The 16,610-nt window shown below is 35.5% G+C and overlaps 1 protein-coding gene across 1 annotated transcript in view; it reads right to left on the bottom strand.

The window, feature by feature from the left end:
* LOC126248535 (hemicentin-1-like) overlaps positions 1-16,610 on the bottom strand; it is an 838,517-nt gene that overhangs the window by 392,417 nt on the left and 429,490 nt on the right. Inside the window, exons 24-26 of the mRNA XM_049949594.1 lie at positions 14,605-14,782; positions 12,922-13,016; positions 3,310-3,460 (exon numbers count right to left, since the gene is read on the bottom strand). Of these exons, the coding sequence (XP_049805551.1) occupies positions 3,310-3,460; positions 12,922-13,016; positions 14,605-14,782 (424 nt within the window). The remainder of the gene's footprint in view (positions 1-3,309; positions 3,461-12,921; positions 13,017-14,604; positions 14,783-16,610) is intronic.

Here is a 16,610-nt window from a genome sequence, read left to right as displayed (position 1 = left end):
CCTAGATCTGTCACAAGCATCTGGCACAGTATCTTGTGGACTGCTACTTGATGAACTGGAAACTTATGGTATCAGAGGAATAGCTAAAAGTCTCTTACAATCATGTCTACAAGACAGACATCAGGTTAAACAAGCCACACACAAAGTGGATAATATTATTAAGAAACTTAAGTCCAGTTATATTAAAATGTGTAGTGCTGCAAGGGTCAGTTTTGGGGCCTTTATTGCTCATATTATATATTAACTGTCTACACAGAGTGCACAATAACAAGATATTTAATCAAGCAGATGACATGACAGTTATTAACTAGAGACCCAGTGAGAATGATCTGGCCCTGAATTGTTCTGGTGTCTTATTTGGCTGGAGAACTACGTCCAAGATTATTGTTTAAGTTTAAACCTTAGTAACACAAGTCCAATTGACTTTCATGTACATTACCAACCCAATGGAGTCCAGTGGAACATAGTGTCTGATGATGGTATAGAAATAAAACTGGATGATACAAATGCCTTTTTTGACATAATGATAGACAGACAACTCTCCTGTGACTATCACATTGATCTTTATGCCAAAAAATTATGGAAATCAATTTACACAATGAAGACAATGTCACAAATTCTGAATAATGAGGAAATAACTTCTGAATAATGAGGGAATAACTATGCTCTACTATGCTTTAGTGTATCCTCAGCTCACATATGGAACTGAAGTATGGGCATGTAATATGCATATAATTATGGCATTCATCCTTAAAAAAAAAAAAAAGGCAGTAAAGATTCTGCACAAGCTTAGTTATAATAAGTCTTGCAAAGATATGCTCAAAAATAACTAACACTGCAATTAATATACTTTTATAAATATGTTCAATTAATTTTAATATACAAGCAGTACATTAGTCTAAATCACGATGTACACATTCATAACACTAGGAGAACTGTGATTATCAACTAGAAAGTCATAGCACAAAGACTGCAGACAACAGCCTCTATTACAAGGGGTCAGATTTTATAACACTTAAAAATGAATTAAAGTGGAAGATACTTTGAAACAGCCTTGAAGGAGTTTCTTACCAATAAATGCCTTTATAGTATCAAGGAATTACTTTTACAGGAGTAGAACACTTTCATTTGCACCAATACTATGCTATCATTTATAAGTACCAGTAATAAAAAGAATGTATTTTTATTGTTTGTAATTGGTGTCAGAAATTTATGACAGGAAGTTTAAAATATGTCATCAATTCAAAAAGAATGCTGCATGGAAAAAAATAGAGCTAATACAGAGGTTTACTGACAATCATTCTTCCCACACACCATTTGTATGTGGAACAGAAAGGGAGGGAAAGGTAGTGGTACAAGAAGTACCCTCTACTGCATTCCCTATGGTGGTTTGTGGAGTGTAGATGTAGATCCCTGACTATACAACTGCCACACAGAAGTTGCAGACAAAACTTGGAACTGGATTCAAGCCATATACATACCTCCTGATTGTGATCTGCAGATGTGCTAATTATAATTGAGTTTAAGGTTACTGTGGGATGATTGTATGTTAAAGGAATGTTGCTCTACCAATATGACACTATTCAAAAGTAATGGGGCAGTGGAGCTGCAGACAGATAAACAAAGGCATATGATCAGACAGTGCGTTCCTGTACCATTTGCCATAGTGACACAATTACAGCAATACCAGGGACCCCTTTCACCCTATGTAAACATTCCACACAAGAGCGCACCATTAATAATGCTCTGATGGTAAATGGGTTACAACACCTTAAGTGGTTTTCAATACCCTCATACCCAGTCACTGACTTGAGCCAACATATATCGAGGCATCCTTTTCCCATGATTTGACTGTCCAGAGACAGCTTCCTGGTCCCTATGCTAATCTGTTTGTCATGAGAAGACTGGTGAGTATAGATACAAGAGTGGGCTGTAATTTTTATGCCCCATAGCAAGGAGATGATACTGGAAGCTATGGCTGCCAACCAGTTATTGTATTCTAATATGTAATAGACAAGAGGCTTACTGCACTGTGGTCCATATTTCAGTTGTAAAAATCTGTGACAGACTAACAAGACCATTCATCTAGATTAATTAATGAAAAACTGCTCCATTTGTTATACGTAACTTTATTTTGTTCACCATAAATTTTGGCCCTTATGGTATTTATATTGTCTAGATGTGATTGTTCATGGACGTTCTGGATATGGCAGTTATCCTCAAATAAAATGTTCACAGTACACTCTTGACATGGTAGCATGCGAAATGACCAGTGCAAGCATGACCCTGGAAATGGATTGTCCGAAGGCCAGTCACTTATGATGTGGCTGCAATCAAATGCTGTGACACGGCATGTTTTAACATTCTGAAATCAATTGTGGTTGCTGACAGCTAGTGCAAATTCTGATGGTATGAGTATCTCACATGTGTGAAAGTATGAATGAACATTACACACTAAATTATTTCTTCCTTTGTAGTAACACAACCCTTGTTTCTCATTCAATTGCTCATGAATTTATTATAATTTTGCATGGTATGCATGAAAGACTACTTATTTGTCAGAAATTTCTACAAGCTGTTGCTCAACTGTATTGTGGTAGGCCTCAAATGCTCTTATTTTTTTTAGAGGAAGAAGATTTACTATTGGGCTTCAATTTTTCTTCAAACTTCAATTGTTGACTGGTTTTGGGCAGTTATATTTCTATTCTCAGTGCTGCATATCAGATTAATTTTGTATCACAAGACCACTGGTATAAATTCCTGGGAAAAAAAGGAGGAGGAAGAAGAAGAAAAGAAAGAAAGAAAACACTCCATGCTGTGGTCAGTGCTCAACCATGATGTAGTTACAGTCACATCATAGCTAAGTACCTCTCTCTCTCTCTCTCTCTCTCTCTCTCTCTGTCTCTGCATTTGTTGCTCCCCTCCCCCCATGAAATTCACAGTCGTTGCTCTTATATAGATCATATTAAGCCAATGGGGCATATCTTACAGTACTGACATAGAAATATGTTTCCAAAACTGGTAAGTGAATAAAGCTCAATGGAAAACTATAGCTGTTCAGTCAATCATCTTCCCCTAAAAAGTGGCTTATATAGTTGTGGAATCAATCCAAGCAACTACTATTGGAAATGCATCAAGATAAATGTCACATATTAAGCTCCAAACAAAACATTTCCCTGCATTCAACTTTAATTCAAAGTAATAAATAAGAAGCATAAAAATATATCAGTCTGCAAGTATGATGCTATACTGAATAACACATTTAACTGAAAGAGTTTCAAAAATGAAGAAATGACTGGAGAGTATTACCTTAGATTTGTGGTGTTGTAAATGAGATCCTCATTTTTCCTCCAAATAACGGTTGGCTCTGGTGATCCTGTTACATGGCAGTTTAGAATTATTACTTGGCCCAGGGATGAATGAATGAGTTCTTCAGAAGGTGGATGGATCTTTGGAGGCACTGAAATCAAAAGCACTGAGATAAGTAAAATGATATAGAGACACAATGAATGAAAAATATTCTCAGCTAGTGTCTTGTTAACTCTTCTAATTTCCTACTTCAATTTTAAAACTGAAAATATAAAACACAGTTTCAAGATTATTTCCAAAAAACAAGCATATACTAATGGAATGTTAAACTTAGGCATAGTGACACAAATATCTGAAATGCACAATTTACCTTACTTAATTGGCAAAAGATATAAACTTTACTCTAATCTAGATCTTTCAAGTTACCAGTGCACATGATATAGAAAGATTATGCTAGAAGTGAAGCTGTGGGAACCAGTTTTGAGATGTGCTTGGGTAGCTCAGTGGGCAGACCATTTGCCTACAAAAGGGAAAAGGTTCCAAATCTGAATCCCAGTCTGACAGACTGTTTTAATCCCCAGAAGTTTCAAATCAGCACACACCACTGGCTCCCTGCAATTAAATGAGTGCTCTAGACAGTTGTATCCATTTAAATAAAAATCCAGCAGTTCATAACAGTAGAAATTAGTAATAATTAGTTTGCTTAACATCTACAATAGCTTTTTTGCAACCAAGAAAAATGCATCGGATCATCACTTTTGGCAATCAGTGAGTTTCCTCAGTCAGCAAGATGATGTCATGTTGCCAGCCACAACAACATGTGTTACACTAACTCATTATTCAGCCCCTGTCAAAGCTGCTATGTGCCTACTGTCTCTCTCTCTCTCTCTCTCTCTCTCTTTCTCACACACACAGAGTCTCCACATGTGTTTATTGTGGTTAAAATTGTGTTCTGCATGATCAACCTCTTTAACCATCTCTCTCTCTCTCTCTCTCTCTCTCTCTCTCTTTCTCAGACACACAGTGTCTCCATATGTGTTTATTGTGGTCATTGTTATAAATTGTGTTCTGCATGATCAGACTTCTTAATTTGTTGAAGTTGAAGCACTGAGGTTGTTATTAGGCAGTGGGGTTCAGATATTTTCTTCTCTCATTAATTAGTTGTATTATTTAGAATCCAGTAAGGTGAAGACTGCAGATACTGGTAGGATTAATTACATTTTTCAAACTATGAACTTGATTGTAAATAGATCTCTTGAAAGCTTCACAACAATTCTTTCAACACCACTGCCACTGCCACCACCACCATCAACCCAACCACAAACACTTAACACCACCACCACCAACAACAACAAGAACAACAACAACACCAATAACAACACCAATTACTCATAAAATAACACAGCACCTCTCACTGTTGTCCTCATACTTATGTCTGATTGAGTCTTTCCCATTGCCACAATTCAACAGCATCTGTGAATATAGGAAAACTATAGTCTATGTAACTTCCTGGTAGATTAAAGTTATAAGCAGTCCATGGCTCAAACTTGAAACTTTGCTTTTTATGGGCAATGCTCTTGCCGCATGAGCTATCCAGCCATGACACAAGATCAGCCCTCACAGTATATTTCTGTCAGTATCTCCCTCCTACCTTCCAAACTTCTGGAAGATGTGCATACCTTTTGGCACTAGCACTCCTGGAAGAAAGTTTACACTCCCCTGCAGAGTGCATGATTCATTCTGGATTTTATCCCACATTTGATTTGATTTGATTTGATTTGATTTGATTTATTTCGTGTTCCATAGGTCCAACTGTGTTGGATACACAAGGACGTGGAACGAGTCAGTTTTTTACAAATACAATCTGATAATCTATTAGCATATACAGAAATTTGAGTACATAATTATATAAAAATTTATACAGTAAATTCTTTGGGCAGCAATACAGAAAAAGAAAATACATATTTTCTTAGAATCATTAAAACACTACAGAACACAGATACGGAGAACACACAGTTACAGAGCTCAGGTTAAATAAAATTCATAGTGGCATTATGTCAACTTGTATTATATAATATTAAAATATTACAATTTATTTAGTTAAAAATTCATCTAGACTGTAAAAAGCTTTTTCTAGCAAAAATATTTTTAGTGCTTTCTTAAACTCACTCTTGTTATGAATCTCTGTCTTTATTTTGGGAGGAAGAGCATTGAAGAGTTTTGCTCCAGTGTAGTGGACACCCTTTTGTGCCAAGCTCAAATTTCTGAGTTCACTGTGTATGTCATTCTTCCTCCGTGTATTATGCTCGTGATAATTACTGTTTGGTTGAAATATCTCTATATATTTACAAACAAAACACATGAGAGAAAAAATATATTGGCATGTAGTTGTGTATATTTTAAGATTACGAAAACTATTTCTACAAGAGTCTCTTGGGCGCAATCCACATATAATTCTTAAAGCTCGCTTCTGTGCACTGAACACTTTCCTTGCTAATGGCTGGTTGCCCCAAAAAATAATTCCGTACTCAATGAGACAATGAAAATAGCCATAATATGCCACTTTTGCAGTGTTAGGTTCAACACATGTAGTGACAACCCGTAAAGCATAGGTAGCAGAGCTAAGCCTCTTACAGAGGTCAATAATATGTGAAGACCAGTTCATTTTCTTGTCAATGTGCACTCCAAGAAATTTTGTTGTTTCCATTCTAACTATTGGTTGATTACCACATGTCACACTTATCTCTCTCTCTTTTTCTGTTTTTGTACAGAATTGAATAAAGCTGGTCTTACTGGAATTTAATGAGAGACCATTCACCTTGAACCAATTAACTATATCTGAGAGTATGTGATTAATGAGTTCCTCAAGATTGTTGTCTGTTCTACTGCTCATAAAAATTGCGGTATCATCAGCAAATAATGTAAATTTACACGGCAGGCTTGTACATGATGGTAGATCATTTATAAAAATCAGGAATAATAGTGGCCCAAGAATTGAGCCCTGGGGCACTCCACATGTAATGGAACTCCATTCAGAATCTGAGGAAGTGTCACATACTCCACCCAAGCTATTCAACACAACTTTTTGTTTCCTGTCTTGGAGGTACGATTGTAGCCAATTGCCTGCAACACCACTTATTCCTACTAATTTTGCTTTTTGCAAGAGAATCTGGTGATCAACACAGTCAAACGCTTTGGATAAATCACAGAAGACACCAAGTGCTAGCATTTTTTCATTAAGAGTTTCTAGGACTTCATTTGCAAGTGCGTAGACTGCATCTTCTGTTGAACGGCCCTTTTGAAAGCCAAACTGGCTCTTACTGAGAACTTCGTTCTTCATGAGATGAACAGTAATTCTTACATGTATTAGCTTTTCTAGAATTTTGGAGAAAGCTGTCAGCAAAGAGATAGGTCGATAGTTAGTTAGTTCAGCTTTATCACCCTTTTTGTACAGGGGCTTCACAATGGCATACTTAAGTCTAATGGGAACAACACCTTTCTGAAGGGAAGCATTGAAAATATGACAGAGAATGTCCCTTATCCACACACAAGAATATTTCAATAAATTACTAGATATATTATCAACCCCTGCAGAATTCGTACTTTTTAGAGACATGATGATTTTTTGAATTTCTTCTACAGTAACAGGATTAAGGTGCATTTCTGAAATTTTGTTTGAATATACGGCTTGACAAAGAGTTACAGCTTCGTCAACATCGGGCTTGCAACCAATCTGTTGAGTTACTGATAGGAAGTGTTTATTAAAAATCTCAGCCACCGTTTTGGGGTTATCTACTAGGATACCTTCATATCTGATATTATTTATATCTTCTTTACTTGTTGTATCTCTTCCTGTCTCTTTTTTTACAATGTTCCAAATTGCTTTTATTTTATTATTAGAATTATCTATTTTCTTCTCATAATAAAGGGCTTTTGATTTCTGTATTAGTTTCTTCAAAATTTTACAGTATATTCTATAGTGTTCCCATTTTTCTACATCTTTACAGAATCTTATTGCAGCATAAGTTTCCCTTTTGGTTTTACATGACTGTTTTATACCTTTTGTAATCCAAGGCTTGCTTACAGAATTGGAGGCCCTGTTTCTGACCCATTTCTTGGGAAATATTTCTTCAAAAAGAGCACAGAATTCATTTATAAAACAGTTAAATTTAGTATCAACATCATCATGGCTATATACTAAAGACCAATCCATTTGCTGCAACCTGTGGTTGAAAGTTTCTTTCGCCTCTTCATTAATTACTCTTATGAATTTCCATCGAGGAAATTCTTTTTTGAACAGATTAACGTCATAAATAGTGAGAATTTGTCCATCATGATCTGAAAGCCCACTTATAACCTGCCTGACAATATAATTCTGATGTCTATTTACATCTAAAAAAATGTTGTCTATCATAGTTTGGCACTCGGATGTAATTCTTGTTGGGAAGTTTATTACTGATGTCAGATTGTGTAAGGTCATCACAATCTCAAAGTCTATTTTATTCTTATTTTCTGTCAAAAAGTTTATATTGAAATCACCTAATACTACAATATCCTTCGCTTTTGAATGTAACCATGACAGTAGTAGTTCCATTGAATGCAGAAAAGTTTTTATGTCACCTGAAGGAGCCCTGTAGACAGCCAACACTATTATTGGGTAGAATTTAGTTGTTATTTCTGTGGCACATGCCTCAAATTGTTGTTCCACACAATATTCCTTAATATCTATAGCTTTGTATGCTACACTATCCTTAACATAAATTGCTACTCCACCTTTATCTTTACTTTCCCTACAATAGTATGTTACTAAAGTATAACTTACTATAGATGGCAAGGCACATTTATCAGTAACATGGTGCTCAGTTAAGCACAAAATCTGGGCATTATTTATACTGTCCTTTTCACTAATGTTAATAAGGAGTTGGTCTGTTTTGTTTAAGAGGCCCCTTATGTTTTGATGAAAGAAAGAGATGCCTTCCTCTTGCTTTTTTATTCTATTAGTGCTGTTACCTGACTGAGAATCCATTGGAGTCTGCCTTGAGACAGGAGAGAGGAGACACCTGACACTACCTACTGTTGTCCCTTCTTTTTCTTCAGGCCCACACATAAAAAATCGTTGAGATGAGAAGGAGGCTCAGCATTTCTTCTGTCCAACAGCCTTCTATTTGTTGTTGTTGATGGTGGTGCTGTTTCTGACACTTCAAATGTTGGTTCTACCACTGCTGCTGTGTTTCCTTGTGAACTTGGAGTCTTCTCGTTTTTGTTATTTTCGTCTAAAATAATACTTGGCTGATGAGGAACAGTAGTTCCTTTGTTGTTGAAATCGATGTCCACTGTTATTTCTGTTAAAATTTGATCTTTTTTTACATGTTTTGCTGCTGCTGATGAAGTTTCTAATGAATTTTTTTGAGGCGTCTTCGTTGTGGAGTCAGGCGATGGCAATGCAATTATCGTTTTGGTTTTGAATTTATTTTGATGGTTTTTTATTACCCTGGTTATCAGGCTTGTCAGATATTCTTTCCCCAAGCCATTCAGGTGAAGTCCGTGTTGGGTGTGGAATCTACGTCCAATACTGCTTATATCAACGCATTCCACGTTTTTAAAATGTCTGCAGATTTTTGCAAACTGACTGTTGGCACTTTCTATTTCTCTGTTAACACATGACCATCTTACAAGATCATAGCGATGCGGAATATTGACAAGTATTACGTTAGTGTGAGTGAGGTTCCTCAGACACTGTTTAAGATCGCGCGTTGCACTCGCTGTCTCATTTTTGTAGACATCGTTTGCGCCTCCCATAAGTACAACGAAGTCTTTATCATGCAGATTTTTTGCCTCTGCGGATTCGGTCATTTTTTTGATTTCGCTAAGTGGGGCTCCCGGTTTCACTATACCACACGAAAATGTTTTAGTTGTTTCTTTTAGTTTACTCGGAAGTCCACGACCATGGCTGTCAGAAAACACAAACAGTTTCCTGTTATTGGAGTTCACAATTTGCGAATCGTTATGTATTGTTTTACTACACACTTCGACACAATTTTTGGTCGGCACATTTATATTGACCTCCTTCACAGTTGTTTGCTTCAGTAAATTTTCTTCTCTTACCTTATTCCCCAAAGTGCCTTTTTGCTTTTCCCATCGTTCATGCGAACTGAAAGTTGCATTTTCACTATCGGCGATCGAAAGTACTTGAAATGTGTTTTCGTGCACAAAGCTTGCGTAACTTTCGCAGGTTTTCCGAATTTGCACTTTGGACTTACTGTTCTTGCACTTTACATTAGACCACTTTTCCGTAACGGACGAACTATCTCGCACAAGTTTTAGCGTGTTCAGTTCACTATTTTCTTGTTGTATTTTCGAAACGTCCGTTTTCAAACTGCCGATTATGAACTGTAAGCTCGTTATGCGTTCGTTCAGTTTCTTGATTTCGTCTTTGCAATTTTCACACGATTTCTTTTTTACGGCAAAATTTAAGTTTTTCTGGAAGGACACTTGCTTAACTTTTACTGTAGCCGCCATCTTGGATTGTTTTGTGACAGTTCAAACCTGGAGTGTCAATAAATGCTGTAATCACATTTTTGCATTGTGTGGCTGCAAACTTCTTGACTATTGTAAAATCTTTCTTCCCAGCATGATCCCTCTTTACCGAGTACTGACAAACTGGCAGACCTGCTGGCCCACTATTACAAATGTCAGGTGCAAGACGTTACTCATTGGTTTCAGCTCTTCTATCAAACTAATCATATGAATTGCTATTTATAATGTGCTACTGAGTTCCAAGGCATTAGTCAACATTGCCATTTCATTTGACTCTGTGCTGCAAGTAATCAATCATATCCTAAAGTAGGATGATCTAAATCACTGGTATGGATTAGAGTCCAAAAATTGCCTGACCTATATATCAAGGAGATACTAATTTATTTATTTATTTCTCCACTTGTACACAATATGAAATGAATGGATGTCATTTGAATGTGTTCACTAATTAAATATACACAAATGCATAAAGTTTAAATACACATAAGTACTATACACGTAGTCTAGCTAAACACAAATATCTACAGGCAGTTTTCATTATTTTCTTTATCACATGCTTGCACAGTATATAACTTTATTCCATTGCAAATGTTGTAAACTGTCTCTTGTTCTTACTGCATTGTATTTATTTACCATCTCTATACAGAGCATTCGGAAAATAATTGTGTGTCACTCTCAGTCATGACACTGCACGATCACTAATACCATTATATCATCTATCACTGGGAAATAACTGCAAACAATTTCTTGGCTTATATTTAATTTAAAGCCAACATTTCATAAAATTCATCAACGCTATAGATGCTGTTGATTGTAAGATCTTTTTTTACCAATATAGTTGTGAAATCCTCTTGTGCCTTTGAGGTAAAGCCTTGGATAAAAGTTAAGGTTCATATAGTAAACTTTCTATCTTTGTTTCTTGTTTCATACTTATGAAGACTTTGTTTAATAATGCTGAGACTTCAAGTAGCATATGCACTCAAAAATCTAAATGGCTCGAAAAGCTAACAATTTTCAATTCTTCAAAAATTTCCCTACGTGGTCCCTTTTTGACCAACCCCATTTTTAATGTTTACAGTTGTCTTCTGGAGTTTAAAGGTTAATTGTACCACAAGGATTTTTTAGATGTTCAGAGTCAGTCTGTTTAGTTGGAACTAGGTTTCAAAGGTATCTAGAATATTAATGATGCACTCATAGACTTTTCTTGCTTTGTGATTCTCAATTAAAACGGATGTATCATCAGGGAAAAGAACTGAAGGCACATAAACATCAATGAAAAAGTCATTAACAGAGAACAAAAGAAAATAGGACTGAATACAGAGACATGACAGACACTCTGTGTTGCTGTTTTCTGTTCTGAAGAATAATTTGCTGCCTATGAGGAGGTAATTACACTCTGTCTTCTGTGAGATAGATATGAAGCAATATGCTGCAGAGCAATGTCCTTATTGTTTATTTTATTTCATGGATTGGTAATAAGTTGTTTACTGAGCTGAATGTCTTGGTGAGATCATATGACCCCTCACTTTATTATTTTTGTCTTGAGAAGCACATATCATGTCAACAATGTCACTTACAGTCCCTATAGTGAATTTTTCTTGGAAGAAGCCAAACTGGTTGTGCAAAATAACCTCATGCTTTGCAATAGCTGTGGAGATGTGTATAGTTGAATAAATGTGCAACTGTTGAGCAACTGGCCAACCAGATAAACCAAGGGGCTACCAACAGCACCTCCTCAATAACCATTCAGAGAACTTATGCACCTCCGCAGCAGGCACCTGCTTCCTGCATGCATGCTGACTGCTGTTCACTGGCGATAAAGACTGGAATTTTCAGATCAATACTGCAACTGGTCATTGACTGAGTGGCAACAGGTGGCCTTTTCACATGAAAGATGACTTTTGGAGTGTTCAGTGTGAAATGTCAGAAACCAATCATCCTGCAACAATCGTCGCAAGGTTCCAGGCTGGAGGACAGAGCATTATGGTCTGGGAAATGTTTTTGTGGCATTCCTTGATTGATCTCATAATTCTGGAAGACACAGTGGATCAATAGAAGTATGCATCTATCTTTGGAGACCTTGTCCATCACTACATGTTTTTCCTTGGCATAATGACATCTACCAGCAGGACAATACAATATTTCACACAGCTCACAGAGTATGTGCATGGTTCAAAGAGAACCAGTATTGGTTTACTGTATGACACAGGCCACCAACCTTCCCACATTTAAACCCAATTAAGAATCTATGGGACCACCTGGATTGGTATGTTCGTGCCAAAGATCCACAACTGAGAAACCTAGCACAGCCAACCATGGCACTGAAGTCGACATTGCTTCACATTCCCATTGATACCTGCCAGTCTCAATGGCTCTCTCGCAGTGGTCCAAGCTCCAAAAGATGATTATTGAGACTTTCAACAGGTTCTCACTCTAATATTTTTGGAAGGTGTATATTGCGGAAATGATGCAGCCAGTGGATGGTCTATTCTTTTATGCACAGATTTAATTACCTTTCTTGGTATATATAATATAATATTTTCTATGCTACTGCAAAACATTTCTAAACTTTTGAAGGCAACTGAAATTTGTACCAAACCAACACAGATTTCTTTTTTTTTCTGGTAATCTGCTACACTGAAATCAGATTTCACAACATTTACGAAAAAGTAATTGAAGCACTGAAATATTTTTGCTGGATCTGGTGGTGTTATTTTCAGGCTTAATAATAGAAATGTTATGGTTACAGACAGAAACATCCAATTCAGATTTAACCCTGCTGCGTACTACCTTTGATTTATTTTTATGCTGAGTCACTATTTGACATTTCTTTTGATACATTCATAACATCATTAAACATGATTTTATAATGCCCTACACATTCAATAAAAGTAATATATCTATTTTACTTACATTCTGTGTGTAGCCACCTTTTCCTATCACTAGAGAAGGCCTCTGTTAATACACCTGAGTAAGATTTCTATGCTATTTGGTAAGAGAAACTATGCTTTTTACCATTTACTGAATTTATTACAAAGTCTCTTAGCATACGGTAAAATGAAATATGTAACTTACCAAATACTGATAGCTTAATTTCTTTAGAACTCAGTCCAGCTATATTTCTAGCGACACATTTGTATGAACCAGAATCAAAATTGTTAGCAAGGAACCTGGAAAAGATAACGAACATAGAGTAGTCACCAAAGGAAGCTTTCAGAAATTTCTGAGTAGCTGATGGTCTCTAAATGAAATTTCAATCAAATAAATATAGATAAAACTTGCTTTACTTATTGGCCCTTTGAACCTAGGAATGCACAGTGTACAAAAGAAATTGAATTGTTCCTTAATTACTACACATGTTTCTTGAAACTTTCTTTCAGCAAGAACAAGTAATATTACAGACTATTTGATTAGTTATTAACTATACGCTTTACAAACACAATCTTAATTGATGCTACAGTTTTGTTTTTCTAAATACTCTTAGTGCACTGTTACTCTTGACCCAGTAATCCTTCAAGGCTGATTTGAAATTATTTCCATCCATTATTATTTTTGTGGATTTGGGGAATGCATTATAAAGTTTGAAGCTAGGATGGAGTTTGCCTTTCTGTAATAATGCTGTATTTCTTTGTTGTAGATGTAAAGCATTTATTTGTCTTGTGTGGTAACTGTGTACAGATTCATTATAGGTGATCAATGGCTTGTTACTGTTTAATTTTTCTTTCATAATAATTGTATTTTATAATAAATAAAAACATGGAAGAGGTAGTATTTTATTTGTCCTAAATAGCTGCCTGCATGACGATCATTGGTTCACCCACTCCATTAGTCTAATAATCTTTTTCTGTAGTCTAATTGACCTCATTCTTGCCTCAAGTTTCCAATTTTTTAGCACCAGACAGCTGCAGATAAACAAAGTTATGAACATGCAAAGACACCAACTTTGAAAACCCAAGTCTTAAAATTGCAAAAATACACTTATTTAAAAAGGCAGCTAAGAAGTACCTGTTATGCAATACATTTCATACATTGAAGGATTACTTAGATAAAAAAGAGTAGAGGTTTGATAAAAAAAAGTTATACAAATAAATAATAATAATAATGATGATTATAAAACACAAAAAATTCCACATAACACCTTCACTTTATGTTTTCCTTCCTTTTTTTCCTTTCAAGTAATACTTACCTCCAAGCTATGCATAGCACAATACTAACACCTCTTCCTCTTTCTGAGCTCAACATTTCACTCATGATGGATGGATGATGGATGCTGACTCAGTTTTTCAGGATAGCAAATGGGAAGTCGTGGTGCAGAAAATGGCCCAGAGATCACCAGTGTGTGTGTGTGTGTGTGTGTGTGTGTGTGTGTGTGTGTGTGCGAAGTGTTATGAAACAATGTGTGTATAGTGTGTGCAGTGACTGATAGTGAGATATGAGTGAACAGTGTGGCATTACATTATTTAATAAGTTATTTGTAAAAAAAGTATTGAATACCAGGAGTAAATCTAATGATTGTCTCTAACTAGAAGTCTGTAAATATATGTGTGTACAAATTTGCTTATTTTAAATTGATCTGAACTTATAAATACTTTGACATGTCCTATATCCTTGTAAAAAGTGATCTACAAATGAATAAAGCTACTACTACTACTACTACTACTACTACTACTAAAATACTGGATTTGGCATCAAGAGGGCTCTAATGTGTTAACAAAGAAATGGAAGTCCACACATATATTTGTTTACCTGAAAGCTTACCTCACTGTTGAGTTATTATCAAGGAAAATTATATCTTTCTTGTAGAGGGTAATTGGTTGTTCATTCTTAAGCCATGTAATTACTGGGCTTGGTATACCCTCTGCCTTGCAATTTAATGTTACTATTTGACCATCAACTGCACTAATTTTTGTTGGTGTATTGCTGATCACAGGTGCAACTGTAAATTAAATTGAGTAAAACTGTTTTGGAATTAATTCTGAGATTAACTAAACATTTAATCATTAAATCAAAAAGAACTTTAACCAGTGGATATATGAAATCAGTAAGCTGCAGGTTTATGAGTTGATCAGTATATAGAACTTCTCAGATATGAGAAAACTGCTATAATGACACATATTCATGTTAAAATTTCACTATGTAAAACCATTATGTAAGAGCAGGTGTGCTTTGGCTACTTATCTTGTCGTTCATTTCATTTTCCCCTAAAATGAAATGTCAGATTGAGATCACACACAAAATATTATAAGACAACAGATATCATGTTTTGAGGAGAAAATGATCCCGCAATGAATTACAAGCAAATAATAAAAACTTCTGTGGTGACAGATATATGGTACCTTTCATGAACAGAGTTGCATTTTTCTGGCATGTAGAGGAATGAACTTATGGAAAGTAGATCATTCAAGGGCTAAACAGGAAGGCCTCAAACACTTAGAAAGTTTGAAAACTGACATTTGAACTTTTGTTACAGTCTCAGTGCTGATTTTCCTATAGGCGACTCCTGTTTTGCTGTGCACACTCGCAAATATAGTACTGTATGACTGTCTCACTTAGCTTTTAGTTTCCTCAGAGAATGTCCTCTATTTTTTAGGAGGAAAGTGGATGGAGATAAATTATTAAGATGTGATGTAATTGCTTCCAATGTTTATATCTTGGACCTACTGACCAGAAAAAAGGAAAAATCTAAAATAACACAGATTGGCAATAACTGCAGCATGTTTAAGTGTACCAAGACAGATGCTGAAAAGATTATGCATGAAATGAAATAGCGTGGCAAAAATAGGTGAACACATTTAGAGATGAGTAATGTACATAACCAGCAGTATCAAATAACGTATGAAGAAGAAATCTTGACGAGAGCAGTAGTGTCATACCACACCTCTGGTAGATTATAGAAATTACTTCATACAGTCAATCGGAGTCAATTTCATTAAATTATGGAAGTGTAAAATATTACAGTATTTACAAGGGCAAGATTAGATTAGATGTACTTTTTGTTCCAAAGATCCAGAGTGAGGAAGTCCTCAAGGTTGTAGAACATGTCATAGAAGAAAGGATACATAAAATATATTTACAAAGAAAAAAGCCTTTGCTGCTGTATCTTCCCCAGATCCCAAATGAAATGGTCCTCATGGACGTGAAATAAGTAAAAAAATCTTAAGCACATTTTCCATTTAAAATGGAAATAAGAAACTTGTTGCAAAACATTGAAATTTACTATCCACTGAGGTGTGTATGATAATTGTAGGCTATTGTAGACATGAATCATCAAAGGGAAAACCAGCTGCAAAACTTATTTAGCTTGATCAAATTACTGCACTTAAGATGGACAGTAGTACATTACTTGACATTATAAATAATATGTACACATCAGCCAGTTTTATTTAGAAATTCCTCAGTGAAACAGAAGGAGATTGCTACCAATTAATCCTTTAAGCACATATTGCACTGGTCTTTATACATAGTAAAACTTTTTATGGCTGCAATTTATTGAAAACATGTGTTCCTGAATAATAGAAACCTTCTTTAAATCTTTGTGAAGACTATTGTTATTTCTTGTATTGATTCCAAGAACTGAGACACTGACTTGAAAAAGAGATATATTACAGCTACGCAACATACTTTTTGATGTTTACACAAATTTCACTGTTCTCGAAGTACCCTTTCTGTTTCATACTTATTTCAGATCTGTTACTATTTTTTTTCCTATCATGTACAGTTTTCCACAAACCAAGTAAACTCATTTTTCATTTAAACCAAAGTTC

The sequence above is a fragment of the Schistocerca nitens genome, chromosome 3 (genome assembly GCF_023898315.1).
Source record: "Schistocerca nitens isolate TAMUIC-IGC-003100 chromosome 3, iqSchNite1.1, whole genome shotgun sequence".
NCBI classification, from domain to species: domain Eukaryota; kingdom Metazoa; phylum Arthropoda; class Insecta; order Orthoptera; family Acrididae; genus Schistocerca; species Schistocerca nitens.
This window is presented reverse-complemented; position numbering and strand designations above follow the sequence as displayed.